Genomic DNA, 15,571 nt, shown 5'->3' on the forward strand with positions numbered 1-15,571 from the left:
TTTTATATATCTTATTATATGTTACAGGAGCAAGGGGATTGGTAATGAATCTTCAGTAAGAGCCCTTAGCTACGCTTTGCCAGCCGAGGAAAAAAGCCCTCACTGAATCCAAAATGGGAGATTTACCTAATTGAAGCTAATATGCTTGGTTTGTTTTGATGAGATTAAACTTACTTAAGTAAATGAATGCACGGCAAAGTTGGAAAAAGAAAACGCACTGTGTCACGACTAAACCCTGTTCATCATTTGCTTAATGGAGAATAACTGTAATGTCACTGGTCTGGATGCAAATTGCATTTTTGCTGCACTTTTAATGCACTCTGGTTTCGAACGCAAAACTCTTTGGCGTTTGATCAACAAACACAAGAGTTTTAGAGTGCAAACAGAATCGTACAAGACAATCCACTAAAAACTGTTACAGCTCCGTGGCTTATCAGCACTCACAACACGCTTACGACACAAGATCGGTTGCTGCAAAAGGGAACTACACAAAACTACCATTGGTTTTCTTTTTTATCTGACATGTTTCTTTCATACATAAGTCCAGCTGAGGCTGCTGGTATTGCCTTGTCTTTCATGTATGGATTCAATCATGGGTTAAGAAAGGATTTCTGGATCCAGTCTCCATTTACTGGGTGGTTGAGACACACATCACCACAGCCTTGAGCCGTCAGCAGCTCGTCCATCATCACCCGCTCCCCTCAGCCTAGCCCATAACTCCATCACGCCTTTTAGCACACACAGATTGGCTGGGCTCTGTGGGGAGCACTGACTGGCTAACTGTATGTGAGACACATGGGTTTGTCACTGGAAAACTACCAACAAGGAGCCCCTGAGCAAGGCATTTCACCATCTGCAGTGGAGCTGCTCAGTGACAAATATACAAATATGGAGGTTTTGCTCACAGTATATGAAGCAGAAAATTAACAAAAGGAAATTTTCCTCCATTAAAATGGTGTATTTAACGTTGTTTTTAAAAAGGCATGTGAGCAGTTCAGTCACACAAATAAAAACAGCAGTGAACATTATTGTTTCTAATTTCATTTACATGCATTACAGAAGAGTGGAAACCTCATCTAATAACTACAAACCCCGCTGGAACACTTTTTATTCAGTATGCACTGGAATCTAGCTCCCAATAAATCTGAGTTTTACGCCCTATAAATCAATAAAAATGTTACGGCCTCCTCCTCTTCCTCTCCTCGCTTTGATTCATGTTTCAGTTCCATGTTCACGATGGTGCTGTTTCAGTGTGGCCTGCAGTAATCGCAAACAGAGTGCACTTTTATAATCCGAGTAATTCGGGCACTCTGATAAGTACGAAATCTACTCACCAAAGCTTTAGATTTTTAATGCATGAGCGTGTTAAAAATAAAGTGGGTTATTTAAAAAGCAGGCTTAACGCCGGGGACACAGCCATCATTAAATCATAGCACTGGGGTGTGAACTTAACCTTGGCTTGTTCATTAAAATGCTCTGAACACGATTAATTAATAAGCAATAATTATTACATTAACTTGCCAAATATTTCATTGTAAGACGCCTCCCTGGGACTTCGAAGTCTTTCTGCTTAAAAAATTAGCTTCAGCTGTCTCCATGGGGGAAAGTGGTTCATTTCAAATGCTTCTCTCGGGGCGTTTACATTAAAATAAAGGAGAAAAGTACAGTTCACATTTGAAACCCCTTCTCAGAAATAAATGATTAAGAGGTACATTAACTAAACATGATAATATTCATATGTTTAGTTCTGTACGAGCTATTTAAGAGTTCTTTTAATAATAACCACAGGTCGTCCAGTGGGAGGCAACCTTTTTGAAACTTTGATTACTTTAGATTCTTTGTAGTGATTTAGTTTTTCATTTGTTCAGTTAATCTTGAGTGACTTATAGTTTGTTTTATATAAGGCAAGTAACATGGCAAGTAGAGCACCAGGTAAGGTTCTGTGGATGTTTTGTTTTAATGTTTTACTGCTTTTATTCTTTTGTTCTGGGTTTTTTTTTTTTATACATAACTGATGATGTAGTGCTAATTACCCAACATCTTACTTTTAGCATGTTTACAGAGTGAAACTGCAAAAGTGAGGTGGTGACCATAATAACTATTATAGCTTCTAGCATAGTACTCTCACTGTGAGCATGCAGTGCCTGTGTTTGTCGACTACTTATGCTTTGAAACCTCAAGTCTGACATTTGGCTGTTGCATGGGCATGCAAAGGGTGGAGTGTCTAGGACATTTCTCACGGGCATGGCACGGGCATCCACTTACTAAAGAATACCCAGTTTTATCATTTCATGGCTCACTCACACTACAGTGAAAGCAGGACCGCAACCTCCTTGTGACAAAGAAAACTGGGTGGTCTTCCAGTGATTCAATTACATCTTTTCGCATTCAATAACTGGTTGGAAGGAGTTGTGGTAACCAGCTAGTTGCCCAGAGTTTGAGCATGCCACACTCTTACCCTCTGGGCGAACACTTTTAATCAACAGGTGATAGAGGGAGGCAACCTGTCTCCAATCAAAGACTTAACTATTTATAATAAATCACAGACAGACTGGCAAAGGTTTCCAAACAGCAAATGTGCCAACACATTTGCTATCGGTCTGTGCACAACTCGCCTGTGACATGTCTCTTTGCTAAAAGCGACTTGACTTAACTAGTTGCCAACTGCTTGCATTCTGGTTTTATTCCTATTTAACAGTAAGGCTGCCAAGTACCTATGTCATTTTGCAGTCAAATAGTCATCCTGCACCAACTAGGTCACTATTTGTTGAGGAATTTCTGAATTTCTGCTTTAGATCTATGAGATTCTGGTTGAATTCTGAATATAAGTAGTTAATGTGGATTTCTGTGTACACAGATGGCAATAGATTTGCAATTTTAACTAATTCATCACAGTTAATTGCTGTGTTATCACAAACTGATAGCAGACTGCCTTCATCATATTGCTGTTTTATGGCCGTCTCAACAGAACAAAGGCACCCTGAAGACAGCAACTGACAGCAAGTGATTACAGACCAAGTCGCTGTCTATGAGGCAACTGTTTCAAGGGCAACAAAATCACAACATCATTGCACATGGTTACAATAATTCTGATCATGCTGCAGGCTCCAACACTGTTTTCAAAGAGTGTGACTGTGACATTATTCTACATGGGAACATATTTCACAAAATAAACATGTTATATTGAAGAATCCTTGGATTTAATGATTGAGAACATAAAAGAAAAACAAAGTATCCCAAGGTCATAAACAAGTAAGCAATGGGGTGATTTTTTCCCCCACAAACTACCATGAAATCACACATCCTTCTCCAACCAGAGGAGTCTCCCCCTGCTGGATATTAGAAAAAATGTTGCTCGAAACCTGCATTGTCTTTTTATTTCAACACAGCTACAAGCACAACCTTGAGCTGCTAGCATGGCAGTGGACTTGCATGCTGTAATATTTTAAGCTTTAAACTTTTAGACCAGGAGTCACCAAACATCCCTCACTAGATTAAAGGCTTTGTTATACATGTTTAATTAATCCTATTAATCCTTGTCTAAACAACAAATGGTGCTAAATGAATGTTTACAGCACCATTACGCTGCTTCCCCTACCTAGAGTGCTTTCTGGGTTGGGTAACTTACAAATTACTTTCAAATTAGAGGCTCAATATTTATAAGTAGCGGCAGCTAACTTACACTCGCCGGCCACTTTGTGAGGTAAACCTGTTCAACTGCTCAGTAGCATAAATATCTAATCAGCCAATCACATGGCCACAACTTAATATAACTAGGCCAAGGCAACCCACTAAAATTCAAACTGAGTATGAGAATGAAGAAGAAAGGAGATTTAAATGATGTGGCATGGTTGTTGTCAGACTGGCTGATCTGAGTGAGTTCAGAAACTGCTGATCCAATGGGATTTTCCCGCACAACCATCTCTGGGGTTACAACCCATTACAACCCAAGTTATGCAGAAGAGTATCTGGGAATGTACAACATATCAAACCTTGAAGCAGATTTGCTATAGAAGCTAAAGCTCAAATCATCTTAAACTGGCTCCGTGAACATGACAATGAGTTGTACTCAAATGACCTCCACAGTCACCAGATGTAGTGAAACGGGAGAGTCGATCACAGACGTGTGGTCGACATAACTACAACTGTATGATACTATCATGTCAATATGGACCAAAATCTCTAAGAAATGTTTCCAACACCTTGTTGAATTTATGCTACAATGAATTAAAGAAGTTCTGACTGCAAAAGGCTTGATCCAGTAGCAAAGTGATTGAAGAGTGTAAATGTCTTTCTGACATCTTATCTGACATTTAATCACAAATCCTATTTCATAACAAGGTAAACTTGCATACTACAAATAAATACACAAACATTTAATCATTATAAACTAATAAAAAGAAGAAAAAAGGCATTTTTACCAGATGTTTCGCAGACATTCTAATCTAAACACCAACACTAACTCTGAAACACATAATTCTTCACTAACACAGGTTTAATTGTTTGGTAAGTAAGGCATTATTTGAGCAATCAAAGCAGATGGTTTTGGATGTTATGTAACAGATGTTTATGAAGACAAGTTTTAATTGGTGCTAGCCATTTTAGTCTAGCTCTTTTCTGCAAGGAGCTGATAGGACTTACATACAATAATGCATATTTTATTAGCCGGTGCAACACGGGCCACAAACAAGAAGCTTTCTCATTAGCGTCCATTAATATCCACAAAGTGCTCCAAAGCTCAGACCGCTTTCGAAACATACACAGTGGAAAACATTGTGAGAAAGGCCTGCATTTAAAACGCTCACGTCCAAATGAAAATATAGAGTTTCTCCCTCGCTCTGTGATGGAGCAGACGCATGGATGTAAAGTGCCACAAGAAAAATGTTTTCTATTTCTCCTGAAAGCAGCGCAGGAACAATTTATCACAGCTGGAGACAGACTCAATCAAATGAATAAAATAAGGCAGGCCATACCCCTGCTACCGGGTTATGCATTATACATGTTTGCGAGAGGTTTATAACACTTCAAATGACACCTCACTGTGGATCATGTGAGAGTGCCTTACTGTCCAGGTGAAATGCTACAGCTTCTAAAGGTGCTGCTGTGTACTTAACAGAGGCTGACAGCTCACACAGCAGGCCGTCATTCCCGACTTCATCACTTACGACACCTGGCGTGGGAGTATCGCCTTGACCAGACCTCCACAATTTCATCCACCCTTTGTCAGAAATTTCATAAGAGTGCAGAGCACTTTTGACACTCATTCTCAGGCCAATCACTGCCTTCCTGATTAGATATAGAGAACTCACTGGTGGGGGAATTTGAGCCAAAAGAGGCCTAATTCTGTAGAAGCTGCCAGTCTTTTTACGATGATTTACATAAATCTCCATGGGGAGAGGGCAGTGATTTAAGCAGTCTTGTCTGGAGGCAGAAGGAGGTGCAGACGTAGAGACTGGTGTAAAGTGTGATTGCCTCTGGGCCCATGTTGTGTGGATGAAACTCTCCAGAGGCAGAGGATGGCGCTCTGCATTAATCTGCGAGTATCATCCTGCTGAATATAAGACATCCACTTCACATGAATCGGATTTCGAATTCTCATTTTCACCCGGAAATGTTACATACATTCATGCTTAGTAAAATGTACATTTTTTAAAGCATTTTTTTAGCATGGCTACTCAATATCCAATAGCGTAAGCACAACGGGCTGTGTTTAAACAGGCTGCCTTCCCAAACAATAAACACAGCTTGGTTTTTACATTTTGATGTGATGGGAATTAAAAGGCTTTGATATTTCAATTTCCATAAATTGTGCAGGGAATATACAGCACAAAGCTGTTTGAAGGCAGAAGAATGGGATCACGGACACGGGTGTTTGGGATTAAAAATAAATAACACTCACAAGGGACATCAAAACGAGCATTTTCAGATCCATCACAGAGAATCTGATATAATTAAGAAAACTCTTAAGGGGGTGCTCTATTTTGAATAGACTACACCTTCATTGTGAAGGTGAATGCTTACAGAATATAAATGTACTGCGGGAGAAAAGGTTACTCGTGTATGAAGTATTATTATATTACAAATGTGTTGTATTATTAAATGTTTACACAAAAAAAACAGTGGGGAAAATAAGTATTTGATCCCCTGCTGAATTTGTAAGTGTGATTACTTACTAAGAAATTAACATTCACTAATTTTATGGTTGTTTCATTTTAATGGAGAGAGACAGAAACACATTATATATTTGATCGCCTACAATCCCTGATTCCTGCACACACAGATGAGAGATTACAATCAGTCAGTTACTCCTGCTCTTATCCTTTTTCATGTGTAAAGCACACCTGACCACAGTATCAGTTTCTTCCCTTCCAGCTCTTCCACCAGCATGGGGAAGACCAAAGAACTGTCAAGGCTAGAATCGGCTAAAAGACCATAAGCAAGAAGCTCTCCACGAGAAGGTGACTGTGATCTGTTGGTGTGATTATTCAAAAAAGTAAGTAATATAAAATGAACATCAATTGCCCTCAGTCTAACACCATGTACCTCAATTCCTCAGCCAGAAGATTCAAACTGGGTCATAGATGGGTCTTCCAGTATGAAAATGACCCAAAACATACCGCTAAGGCAACAAAGGAGTGGCTAAAGAAGAAGCACATCAAGGTCATGGAGTAGCCAGTCTCCAAACCTCAAGTCTACAGAAAATCTGTGGAGGTAGCTGAAGCTGTGAGTTGGCAAGTGGCAGCCAAGAAACCTAAAGGCTCTAAAGTGTTTCTGTAAAGAGGAGTGGGCCAAAAACCTCCTGAGATCTGTTCAAATCTGATGACCAACTGCAAGAGATGAAATGAAAATTAAACTGCCATAAAAATTTGAGACACTTACACTTCTTAAGTGAGCAAATTCAGGGGCATTAAGATAATTATTTCCCCCAGTGTAAATCTATGTAAAATGTGAGATGCCTTTATCATAAGCAGCAGAAACATTTTCCTCTAAAATAAGATATGTGAAAGAATATGTGAAAGATACTTTGTTAATATTGGGAACATTAAAGCTAAATATTGAAGAATTACACCTGCGCCTTTGTCATTAATTTAAAAACATCTTTTAATCTGCTTATACTCTCCTAATCTTCTTAGTTTGCCTTGATAGCTGAAATGTGACCATTTTTCACTTTTTTACCTTTGGTTTTGTTTGTTAGTTTTTACTGAAATCCTGAATTCTGTTATTTACTGAGAACGTCTTGGCTCTTTATCACGTTTGACCTTAACCATTTGACTTTTGTTATGGTTTAAAAGTGTGTGTGTTTATGTGTGGGGCGTGGCCAATTTGATTGGCAAGGGTGCAGACACAAGCAGCTGGAGCCAATCAAGTCAATCCAAGGCTTCACCTCTGCTAACTGAGGTCACTGAACTCCACTGTGGTGCAGTACTGGTGGTTTTTGAGGGCATTTAACAAAACTGACTGACACAATATTAAATCCTGCTGTGTGGTACAACAGTCTGCACTGGTCAGTATTTTATCAGTTTGTTACTTAGCTTAATTAGTAAAATAATTCCCAACTTAAAAAGCTGGAAAGAAGTTCACACACCATTTTTTTTTTTTTATTAACTCTAGAACCGCCAAGGGTTCTTTTGACCCCCATAAATGTAAAATCAGTGCTGCAGCACGCTGGATTGTTTTCACATATTTTGATGTAACGGTTGCTATAACATGAGGCAGAGCTAGCTAGATGTAAAGAAATAAATATACTGGGGACTGTAGTTACATAAAAGATTAATTAAAAAAAATATATTAAAAAAGACATAAAAATGAAGTTTGAGTTCTTTAAGAAATGGCGTCTTTGCCATCACAGTTGTTGTTGCAAAAGGGATCATTTTGTTCCAGAGAGTTTGAATCCTGGCGGGTCTATTGTTAATCTTTAGTGATTAAAAAATGAAATCATTAAAGATACATTTTACTTAAAACAAAATCTTTTGTTGTTTATTTTGCCCAAAGACAATCGTGTTCTTTTCCCTTACTTTGACTTGATACATTTTGCTTAGTTTGCTGCACCTCGCCTGCAGGGGCACCTGACCCCCAAAGTTTGAAATCCACTGAATTAGCATTTTTTTAATTTCATATGGAAATCATCAGCATCCATTATCAGCATATGTTGATAATTTAACATTTATCACATTTACATGCAGTTTGGAAAACGTTGATAACAGTCTTCTGATTTTTTTTATGCAAATAATATGAAAAAACACATGAGAATAGAAGTGCAAATGTTATCTAGCATCTACAAATAAATGAATACTTAGTGAGATGTAACAGCTTAATCTATGTGTGTCTTCCCTGTAGTTCCAGGTGTTTGTTTCTCACCTCCTGTTTGGGAATGCTGACGTATCCCAGGTGGGGCTTGTAAGGCTTGTATGGCTGCTTGGAGAACAACGTCTCGCCAAATACAGGCTGAAAGAGGAAGGAGGGCTTCTCGGAATAGTTCACCACCACCACAAAGAGCGACACTGCCACAATCAGACTGGTCGCGATCAGGGACTTCCTCTGTGGAGGGAGAGAAAGCACATTCATGAGAAGCCTGACCAGTGCACAGAAATCACAGAATAAAACCTGAATATATGTTAGAGCAAATCTAAATGTGGCCTTTCAGTATTTTCTGTGGTTTAACAGCTTGAGCTGAATGATAGGCAGAGAGGAAGATTTGCAGTTTCATCGTAAAACTGTAACTGTGAATGTCAACTATTCGATTTGAAAATAAAATAGCATGATAAAAACATATTTACACTAAAAAGTCCAATTTAAACATAACTGTGCATTAGATTCCAGATGCCAACAGTGCATACAGCTGTGCTTTTAGAATTAGAAGCTGCATGAAACTTAGTGGGGAAAACAACATCTTTAACATTTAATAACACTGAGCTCAAAGGAAAAGATCAGCGAAAACAAGTTCAGCCAACAGTACACGATTCTTTCAGCAAACTCAATACATGTTGACGTGCACGATCAAATCCCTAAACTAGATTTGATTTTCTTCTTCAAAGATTTCAAAACAGAAAGTTAAAGCTTTAAGTTGATTATTTCACTTAACAAGACATCACAAGACAAATACAAACACAAATATATTGAGTACATTAGAATAAAACATGATTTACACGAATTTCGTGTGGTGATTTATTTTCACTCCAGATAATCTCACAAGGTCACACTCTGCTGTTTGTTTCTTAGTTACTGAGCGTGTGCATTTTGCACAGCTAAATAGGAAAAACTGAAGGTGCTTTTCCAGGCAGCCATTTACCAGGATGATTGCTCGTGCACATCACCAGAAATTCATGGAATTTGAGCTTTATTTTTGTTAAATATGATGCTGCATTTTTATGTCCTAATACCACCGCATACAGTTAGGTTCACGGATTTTTAGCACTATGACCCAGCTTTTGTTATTTTGCCTTTGTATATGACAATCAAAATTTAAAGTATTGCATCAACGGTTTTAGGAAATTCTCCATTTTTCAGAGGCTTAAAAGTAACTGAGCAAACTGACATGATTTTAAATATGAGTGTTCGCATCACCAAATACTGTTTCCTTCTTTGATATGCTCTGTTAGACCCTTACTGCAGCCGCCTTCAGTTGGTGCTCGTTTGTGAAACTCTCTGCCTTCATTTTTTTTTGTATTTGATAACTAAAAAAGCATGCTCCGCTAGGTTGAGATCAGGTGACTGACTTAACCATTAAAAAAAATGTCCCATTTCTTTACCTTCAGAAACTCTGGGGTTGCTTTTGCAGTATGTTTTGGGTCATTATCCAGTCGCACTATACAGGACTGTCCGATCAGTTTTGCAGCATTTGGCTGACTCTGAGCAGAGAGTGGGGTCCTGTACACTTCAGAATTCATCCTGCGGCTTCTATCAGCAGTCACATCATTAATAAACACCAGTGGCCCAGTTCCACTGGCAGCCACGCATGCCCTTGCAATAACATTGCCTTCACCATGTTTGACAGATGTGTTGTGTTTTTTGGACCATGAGCTCTTCTTCACTCACCTCCTTTCACTCTCTAGTTGTTTATACATATACACCATTTTGGATTTCATATTCTAACTCCCTGTGTGTTATTTGTCCCGTCTCTCTCCTCTCATACCCCACCGGTCACAACACAGCTGCACCTCCCTGAGCTTGGTTCTCCCGAAGGTCTCTTCCTGTTAAAAGGGAGTTTTTTGGTCCCACTTTTGCCAATAGCTTGCTCGCTGGGGGTCATCTGATGGGACTTCTGTCTATTTTTTTAGAGTCTTCACCATCCAATGTTAATTAAATTGCATCAAAGTTCTCTTCTTGGTTATATCTGTACAAAGAGGGTTTTTTTAATAACTGTGGATGCTCTTTTAGATGTTTTGTGGCTAACTTGGCCTTCTTGTTCTTGTTCACACCGTTGTAATCCCTCTATGTTCATGTAGATTTTAACAATGGTACATATACTTCATTGAGAGTGTTTTTGACTTGGTTAGATGTTGTGAGGAAGCAATAATTTTGTTAAACCTCTTGAATTAAAAGTGAAAGCCTGCAGATTAATGAGATCTTGGTTGTCTGCTTAAAATGCAATTCATTAGTGTATACAAGAGGTAAATAGTGTTACTGTTCAGGACTTTATGGGCCTAATTGTATTACTAATTGTATTACATTAGGTTGGAGAAGGAAGGCAACCTTGTGCATGAGGCTTATTCAGTCACAAGAACCTCTGTAACGTATTTTTTGACTATTTTGGGGAAATCTGAATGGGTCAGTCAGTGTTTCGAGTTCAAGGCAAGCCTAGCTGCTTGTTGAATGTCCAATGACTCACTGAGTTGTGCTATCTGTGTAGAGTACAAAAAAAACTCACAAGAGTATATAAGACCGTGCCTCCTGTGTGCCCATCTCTTTTCTCCACTATATCATTTCTTTGTCATAGTAAATTGATCTATTTTTATACTCTTCATCTCTCATGAAAGATTACTTCTGCAAGAAGAAAACCAGGCCCCACTATATTTTCCACAACAACTCGCTAATAAATAATAGAGAATTGTATTTGCCTGGGTTGTAGTCAAAATCATGAAACAGAGTGAACACGACCATCAGTTTTGATCAAAACTCAAAAAATTGGTTGTTTTCATGATACTGTGAAAAGAGTTCACCACTGCTAGATACTGATACATCTACTAATACAGCTTAACTGTCTGAGTAAAACCTCCTACAGAACAAATGAGGATCCATATAAGTGCATCTTTCCAGGGCCCACGGAGATATGAGCACTCGTACTGTGAGAGGATGTTTTCAAGTCAGAAACTTTATAAGGGAAGAAAATGAAAGTTAAATTCAATCATTATGTTTTCAATTACAGACTTGTGAGTCACAATAGCCTCTTCCCTTCACTTCAAATACATCGAATATGAAAAGATTCCTGTGAAGTCCTCCTCCTTCCTATGTAGTCAATTTGCAGAGATTAACCCTTAATCTCTGCTCACTGACACACGCAATTTCACTCTTTCTAGTGTGACTGAGCCAACACACCTTGAAAAAGCTGAGCTGGCACAGGCAAAGTTGTAATCAATTCTGCAGGAGCGTCACAGCTCAGCTTGAGGTTACCCAACAGACGTTTGTCGCTCCCAGATGATGATTGTGTTCTACTTTTCATCTGGTTGCATTAATGCACTGACTGTGCATTAATGATATGAGCTTCTTTTCTGTTTCAATATTTTTACTAATGAAGCAACAGCTGGGGCTGAAATAATACAAACGGTGCACAACAGCCCTACGATCATGTGGAGGTAAGAGGTATTAGGGCCTGGCTGAAAGAGCTGAGTGATGAATAATGGATAAAAGATGGAGGACGAGGAAAGGTCTCGCAGACAAGAAGATATTGGCAGGGCAGAGCTGGAGATCAATAGATACAAGAGAGAAAGAATCGGACTGTGGTGAAAGAAATCTGAGGCATGCTACAACAGCTCTCAGCCAGAGGGTGATGATAGACTGCAGCAGAGCCAGAGATGCTTTATTTTTTTTCTCTTTTATTCCAGGAAACTTTAATAATGTGCTGCTAATATAACACACGGCAGCAGGAATGTCTGGGTTTTTAAGAAGGTGCTGTTTTGCAAATTCTTTGAATTTATCTGATGGTGGGAAGATTGAATGTGGCGCGTGGTAATGGTGAAGCCCCCACCGCCAGCCTGCCTGCACCACCACAAGCTCTGATCTCCAACATCAAACATCCCAAGGGAGACACCGGAGGCTGTGCTCTTCAGAGATGAGATCAAACATTTGGTGTGCGGTGGGAGTGGGGTTGAAAAAGACGGCGACCATTTGCTGCCCTGACAAGCCTATCACACTTTACCAGTTGCATGTTTGTTGCATCATACATCATTTCATGGCATTACAACCACCTTTGATCATAAACAGACTCTCAACTTTGATCTGGCATGAAAACAGCACAAAGAGGACCAATGAGAAATCCTTTTTCCACTCGATCAGTACTTTACAAAATAATATATAACACTTTCCTGAAAGAACAGTCAGTTCTATGCCATCCCCCCCAAAAAAGAACAAAAAAATTGGCAGGTCGAGGTTTCTGAAAATGTGCTGTAATAGCCAGTCATCAAGAGTCCATAATGGAGCATGAAACCAATCCTTTATAAAGCAGGAGGGTTCATCATGAGGGGAAAAAAAACAACCCTCGGCTCAGTCTGCAGAGCTGCAGCATCCATCTGTTCTCATGAGGACAGAAAATTTCCTTGTCTCCTTCAACCTCAATCTGGCCACAAATCACAGGGGAAATGATGTGTCAAAGTCTGGAGGCGATTGGAGGGCTCCATGTGGGCGTTGTGGGGCACTGAACCTCCACTAGCTCGAGTGAAAGACTCACAACTTCTCTCCTCGTTTGCTCATCCATCAGGGTGATCATGAGTCAGCCTGTTGAGGCGTGTGACACGGAAATTGAAAGGCTCAGTATCAAAAGAGGAGTACAGTCGGGGAGTGGGACCATTAACACCAGCATAGAGGCAGCAGAACAGCTATAAAGTTTCAACATTAGAGCTTTCGGTCAATGTTAAAACATTTCGCTTGAGCAATATGACTCCATATGCAGCTGCAACGACCTTGTTTGCCATCATGAGATCAGACAATGATGGCCATTAACGGCACAGGCACTTAACGGCTGTAGCCTGGGAACGTTTCATATAATGCTCGCCGTCTGAAGGCTCTGAGTTGTCTATTTTTAAAAGTGCTAAAACCTACTCTTAGGAGGTATTGATCTCAGTTCACCGGCAGACTGTGTGGGATCACTGGGCTCTGGTACATGAGAGAGCCATAATTTCCCCCCAGTCCCTCCTGCAGGGAGCCTGTATGAGCAGATTGCACACAGGAAGCGAAACTAGCAGAAGGTTATTGATGGCCAGCTTGTCCATTTGTGGCAATGACCAAACTGACTTGTCAGTTGTGCAGAAATTGAGCAATGGCAAGCTACGTGTTGTTACAAAGTACATTCAATCAAATGTCTGTATTTCTGTTTTATGCTATTTATTTTTACATTTTTACAGCTTTAGCTTTAGAGATCATACAAACACATTTTTTATTTGTTTATAGTACTCCATCTGTAACAATACTACAGTAATATATGTAAAGCTTCATAATAAAGGCTGAAAAACCTCAAAATAAAATAAAAAAATAAACCTCAGAAACATCTTTAGCTGATTAGTCAGTGTCACTGACTTCAAATGAAGTACTGGGCAACAGTTTTGAGCCATTTCTTATTTCTTTATGTTTTGCTAGTGAAACAGGAAACACAGTAGGTGCAGCAATTTACTGAAATGTGTTCAAACATACACGGAAATACAGTTCATAAGATAAAAACAGAGTTTGTACAATTCTGTAGGCACTCACTGTTGTAGCTCTCAGGTACAACACAGGCTGCCGTGCCAAAGTGTCTCCAGATACAACTTAAAATTGGTTCTTTACTAAGTTGTCTGTGTGTGTAGATACTATATTGGCTCATCCTTTTGGTTAGGAGTCTTTTTTATGCTTGAATGATTTATTGGTCAGTGATAAAGCAGACCATGTCCGAAGAACACCCACACCTGCTGAGGTGGTGGCGAGGATGGTTGTGGTGGATTGGTTCGGAGCTCTGTTTGTAGTTTTAGTTTTTCCATTCAGTTTTTCACAGTCTTATAGTTGGATAAGATATGACAAAGATTGTCATACCCAAGTAAGTAATTATTGTATTTGGGTTTCTAATGCACGACCAAGGCTGATTTCAGAATTCCTGGAATAACACAATCCCATCTGTAAACATTTAAAAATGTTTCACTCCATCACTGAGGGCATTTTTACTTACAATGGAGCATTATCACTTTTGTTTATGAAAAAGATCTGATACCTTCACTAAATATTACTAACTACATAAATCACTAGGGCAATTTTCTTACTAAATATACAACAAAAAAGGTATAATAAATCTGTAAACTGCAGAATAATCAACAAGTCGTGCTCAATTCACTTGTGTGATGAATAAAAATTCAAAGCAAATTAGCTGTTTATTTCCTCATGCATATATAGTGCATTCAAAATTTCACCTCCATCAGGCTCTATCTGAGCATGAAGAGAATACAATTTCCCACAAAGACTAATGCTCCAGCTCAGTAAACAACAGGGCCACACAGTAGTTCAATCCAAAAAGCTAATGGCGGTGGGTATTGGAATAATGAGAGGCTCAACCTGAAGAAAATGGCTCATGAAAAAACATATCTGGTAGCTATTTTTGAGTGTCTCATGGGCAATGGGCAAAAAACAGAAAATTACATTTGCAATGCAAAAACGCTACCTCGCTGGCTCCTGATTCTCTCCACCACGGTCCAGCGAGCAGTTAAAATCCAATTTCAATTAAGGTGTTTGAGAAAATATTTGAGGAGCCTTACTCTCACTCTTCCTCTTCTTAGTACTAGTGTTTCTCTCCAAGGCAATAAGACAGAAATATAAACAAAGAACCACTCCTGAGATTAAAAGAGGGCCCAGGCACATTACTTCACTCGTGTCATATTTCCAGCAAAGGTCTCGCTTCAAAAGCCATCCAAGTACAAGATAACAAACTATTCTTTTCCCGGTGGAGGAAGAGGCCGAGTCTTTGCTGCCAGTAACACGGTCACGCACAGGTTCCCCTTCAAATTTCACCCACGGGAGCCGAGACTGCCACAGGAACTGAGAAATGCTGTTAATATAATTTGCAGCTGTATCTGCATTTAGATTAGGTTTATCACTGTCTTATCAAGTTAACTGAGGAGTTATTTCTACATTTAAACTTAATCTGCTTCAGTACAGTTTCATGAAGGCATCACGTGTGTCACACTCACAAGTTCATGCTCTCACTTCTGTCTTTGAAAGGAATGTGTGGAGCGGCTATAGCGATCCATCTTGTCAAAATGGGATAAAAACACATTTTATTATTTTCTGTCACAGTTTCACTTCACCAGGCAGAGGGATGGTTCCAGTGTTAGCAGAACTGCAGGCCTAAAGAGCCAACCTAAATGTTATGACAAGAACCACTTCATGCTCAGCTGAT

The 15,571-nt window shown here is 39.3% G+C and overlaps 1 protein-coding gene across 1 annotated transcript in view; it reads right to left on the minus strand.

The window, feature by feature from the left end:
- st6galnac3 (ST6 (alpha-N-acetyl-neuraminyl-2,3-beta-galactosyl-1,3)-N-acetylgalactosaminide alpha-2,6-sialyltransferase 3) overlaps window positions 1-15,571 on the minus strand; it is a 101,803-nt gene that overhangs the window by 58,866 nt on the left and 27,366 nt on the right. Inside the window, exon 2 of the mRNA XM_005476699.4 lies at window positions 8,359-8,538. Coding sequence (XP_005476756.1) covers window positions 8,359-8,538 — 180 coding nt within the window. The remainder of the gene's footprint in view (window positions 1-8,358; window positions 8,539-15,571) is intronic.

This window comes from Oreochromis niloticus, linkage group LG18, assembly GCF_001858045.2.
Source record: "Oreochromis niloticus isolate F11D_XX linkage group LG18, O_niloticus_UMD_NMBU, whole genome shotgun sequence".
NCBI classification, from domain to species: domain Eukaryota; kingdom Metazoa; phylum Chordata; class Actinopteri; order Cichliformes; family Cichlidae; genus Oreochromis; species Oreochromis niloticus.